The sequence below is a fragment of the Haliaeetus leucocephalus genome, unplaced genomic scaffold, assembly GCF_000737465.1.
Source record: "Haliaeetus leucocephalus isolate CR32 unplaced genomic scaffold, Haliaeetus_leucocephalus-4.0 Scaffold273, whole genome shotgun sequence".
In the NCBI taxonomy this organism is placed as follows: Eukaryota; Metazoa; Chordata; class Aves; order Accipitriformes; family Accipitridae; genus Haliaeetus; species Haliaeetus leucocephalus.
This window is the reverse complement of record NW_010972709.1, coordinates 1,303,331-1,307,200: the sequence shown is the minus strand read 5'-3', so window position 1 is coordinate 1,307,200 and position 3,870 is coordinate 1,303,331. Positions and strand designations below refer to the sequence as shown.

Here is a 3,870-nt window from a genome sequence, read left to right as displayed (position 1 = left end):
CCCCCCTCCACAGGCGCCCCGCCCCCGGCGTGGCCGCCCTGCCCCCGGGGGGGGGGGGGGGGGCAAACCTAGCCTCCCACCTCGAGCCAGCCCTCGTCGCCCCGCTCTGCAGCCCATTGTGGCTCTCCCCCCGCTGCAGGCGTACTGCGACATGGAGACGGACCGAGGGGGCTGGACCGTCATCCAGCTTCGCACCAACGGCAGCCTCAGCTTCCAGAGGAACTGGAGGGAGTACAAGCAGGTCTGCGCCCACCTGGGGAGGTGGGCACCCTGGGGGCACTCTGGGCATCCTCACCCACCCCACTGCTTCTCCAGGGCTTTGGGGACGCAGCGGGCGAGTACTGGCTGGGTAACGAGGCCGTGCACCTCCTGACGAGCCAGGAGCCCTACGCCCTGCGTGTCGAGCTGCGGGACTGGGAGGGTGGCCAAGTCTATGCCCACTACGGGAAATTCCAGCTGGGAAGCGAGCGGCAGCTTTACAGGTAGGAGAAGGACACCGCGGGGGTGGCTGCCCAGCTCTCCCCGTCTCCGGCTGTCCCCGAGCCCCACGGGCAGTGGTGGCCATGGGCAAGGGCTGGATGTGGTGCCCTGGGGAGGTGTGTGGCCCTGGGGGGCTTCACTGGGATTTCCTGACGGGGTTATGGCTCAGCAGAGCTCCTCCCCAGGTGCTGGGGGATATCGCTGTGCTTCCCACTTCTCTCCCTGGGCTCCTGAGAAGTAGATTTTTAATGCATGAAATTGCATCAAAGGAGGGGGATTTCCCATCCCAGCCAGCAGCCAGGGCACTCACACCACAGCTCGCTGCCTGGGCAAGTGGAGGTGACATGGTCATGGCAGCCAGACACTCCGGGGGGTGCCGGGCATCCCCATGCTGCTACACTGGTGTCCGGGGAGGATTGCTGTGCTCCTATCACCAGGCTTGTGAGGGCGGTGTGTGGTCCCAGGAACCTCAGCCTGACCATGGGCAGGAGGGGTGGCAGGCAGCTGGGTGCTTTGGTGCTGGGTTGGAGGTGGAACCAGACCCTGGAGATCCCCTGCACCATGCATCCTGTGCATGCAGAGCCGACCCCCAGCAAAAGGCACTGGAGAAGCCTTGGGAGGGTCTCCTCTCTGCCCCAGCATAGCATGACCTCCACCCTTGGGGACCCCGCACGACAGCCCCTCCAAGCAGGTAGACCCAGGCCAACCTGGAGCTGCAGGATCTCTGCCTGCATCCCCCCGTGCCAGCTCTTGCCCAGCTCATGGCATCCCATGGCCTTCACCCCTCCCTGAGCAGGGCTGAGGGGCTTCGTGAACCCCCACCCCGCTCCCAGCAGCAGCCAGCCGGCACTGATGGTGGCCGTGGCCATGCCATGCCGTGCCGGGCGGCAGGCTGTCGCTGCAGGACTACAGTGGCACGGCCGGGCAGCAGAGCGGCATGGCGCTGCAGGGCACTCGCTTCAGCACCCGCGACGCTGACAACGACAACTGCCTCTGCAAGTGCGCCCAGATGCTGTCGGGAGGTGAGCGGAGGGAGGGGGGGGACACCCACGCAGCACCCACGGGTGCCCGCCTGGGATGCCATCCTGCCACCCCGCTCCCTCCTCGCAGGCTGGTGGTTTGATGCCTGCGGTCTCTCCAACCTGAACGGCATCTACTATCCGGCCCGGCACAACATCCGCAAGCTCAACGGCATCCGCTGGCACCACTTCCAGGGACCCAGCTACTCCCTGAAGGGCACCCGCATGCTGATACGACCCGCCAGCTTCTAGCACACCGGCGGCCGGGGCGGCACCGCAACCGGTGCCAGCCTGGCACAGAGGGAGGGATCCGGGAGAAGGGATGGTTGCGGGAGACTGAGCCCTCCCGGCCGCTGCAGGGAAGCTTTTCCCCCAGTTATATTTTTTTTACTCTCGTTTATCCCATCTTCTGGGAGCCTGCGCATCATGGAGAGGGGCAGTGGCGCCGTGGCCGTGCCAGAGGGACCCACGGGCAGCGATGAGGGGCTCTGATGCTGCAGGAGTCGGCATGGGGGCTCTGCCTTGCACCAGAGCCAGCCCCGCCGCAGTGGGCTTTGACAGATGGAAACCACCCGATCCTACCTCAGCTTCTCTCCCCATCCTTCTGCTGGGCCTCTGGTTTTTGCCCTAGGGACGGGGGTCTGAGACCCCCCCAGGACCCCCTACACACTCAGCCGGGCTCCAAGTCATGGCGAGGGCTTTGCCTTTTCTGTATGTTTTAGGGCATTGCAAAGCCCCCACTGTCCCGCTTTCCCCGTGGGATTAGGGGAGCTGGCAGGGATGGGGGTCCCTGTGAGTGCGAGAGGCCGGTGCCATCCCTCCTTCCCCTCCTACCCAGGCACGGCCGTGCGGGGAGGGGGACACGGGCCATCCCCTCCCATGTGCATGGCCCCCGCCACTGTCCCCATGCATAGCAGCGCAGGCACTGCTCCTCGCAGGATGGGGCCGGGTCCCTTCAGCCCCCCGGGGTGGACAAGAGGAGCAGGGGGTGTCTTTGGGGACCCTGGGGGGACCAGCCCCAGGCGGGGATAGCTGGCGACTCCGTGCTGGAAGATGCTTGTTTTGGCAGGGGGCTGCGCTGGCAGGGGGCTGGCAGAGCCCCGGGACAGGCAGGATGGGGCTGAGGGGCTGCGGGTGGGGAGGGGGCTGCGGTTGGAGATGGGGCTGGGGGGTGGGAGGTGGTGGGAAGGGTCCCAGGGGTGGCTTTCGGCAGGGGGGGGCTGGGCTGGGGGCAGGGGAGGGAGGAGATGGGGATGCAGGAGGGGGAAGTGGGGCACGGGGCTGAGACCCCTCACCTGTGGTTGCATTGAGACAGCAAACCCACCCTGAGGGTGATTTTGGGAGAAGCCTGGGAAAAACGGGGTGCGGAGCAGCTGGGTCTCCAGCCAGCAGCACTGGGGCCCCATGGCCACCCCCCCACCCCCCCAAGCTGCTGCAGTTTGGGCTGGAGGGGCTTTTATTTTTGTACTAAGAGGTATTTATTTTCCAAGCATCGGTGGGGTGGGAGCAGGCAGGGGTGGTCCCTGCGCCCCACCAGCCTGGGGCAGGCACCTGTCCTCCCCACTTCAGCAACTGGGCCAAAAGGGTGGGTAGAAGGGCTGAGGGACAGGGCAGGACAGACGGACCCTGGTCATCCCCAGGGGACCCTGAGCCCTGGGCAGCTCGGTGCACGGGTGAGCCCACGGGATGGCAGGGCTCGGTGACATCCAGTCAAAGCCTGTAGGGACACCCTTCTGCAGGTGTCCCTGTCCCCCTGCAGTCCCTGGCCCTGGCCCCCCCGGCCCAGTTGCCACTAGAGGTCCCCCACAGCCCGGTGGCAGCTCCCCACAGCACCCTCAGGTGGGGGGACAGGGGTGCCCCACTGGGTCCCAAACCCTGGGGACTGGTGGCAGCGATGGCAGCTGCCAGGGACCCGCTACCTCCATGACACCCGCTGCCTCCCTCCCCAAAACGTGTCCCTCTTGCCCCGGGCAGTGTTTTGCCGGGTGGGTGACAGCAGAGACCCCACAGAGCCGAAGGAGCAGAGGTGCCGGGGGACCCTCTGCTGCCACCAAACCCCAGCCCCACTGCAGCTCGCAGGGGGACAGGGCCAGTACCCTGGCGTGGGGCGAGGGACACAGGGACACACTGTCCTCCCCATTGGGACGGTGGGACCCACTGGCATGGTGCTGGCACTGGCACCGGCACCACACGCGGCAGCGAGGAGGCTCCTGACGCCCTGCCCTCAACGCTGTCCCGAGGCATTCGCTAATTAACAGTGATTAAAGCACGTGACGTAGTTGGCACTTCCAGAAGATGCTCATCAGCGGGGCTGTGCGGAATAATTAAAAAATGGAAAATACAGGCTGGGGGGGTTGCCCAGGAGCTTCGC

At 66.2% G+C, this 3,870-nt stretch overlaps 1 protein-coding gene across 1 annotated transcript in view; it reads left to right on the top strand.

Moving 5' to 3' along the window:
- Positions 1-1,751, top strand: part of ANGPT4 (angiopoietin 4) — an 8,047-nt gene extending 6,296 nt beyond the window's left edge. The window contains exons 5-8 of the mRNA XM_010569426.1: positions 91-241; positions 316-482; positions 1,372-1,502; positions 1,591-1,751. Coding sequence (XP_010567728.1) covers positions 91-241; positions 316-482; positions 1,372-1,502; positions 1,591-1,751 — 610 coding nt within the window. The remainder of the gene's footprint in view (positions 1-90; positions 242-315; positions 483-1,371; positions 1,503-1,590) is intronic.
- The last annotated feature ends 2,119 nt before the right edge of the window (positions 1,752-3,870 follow it).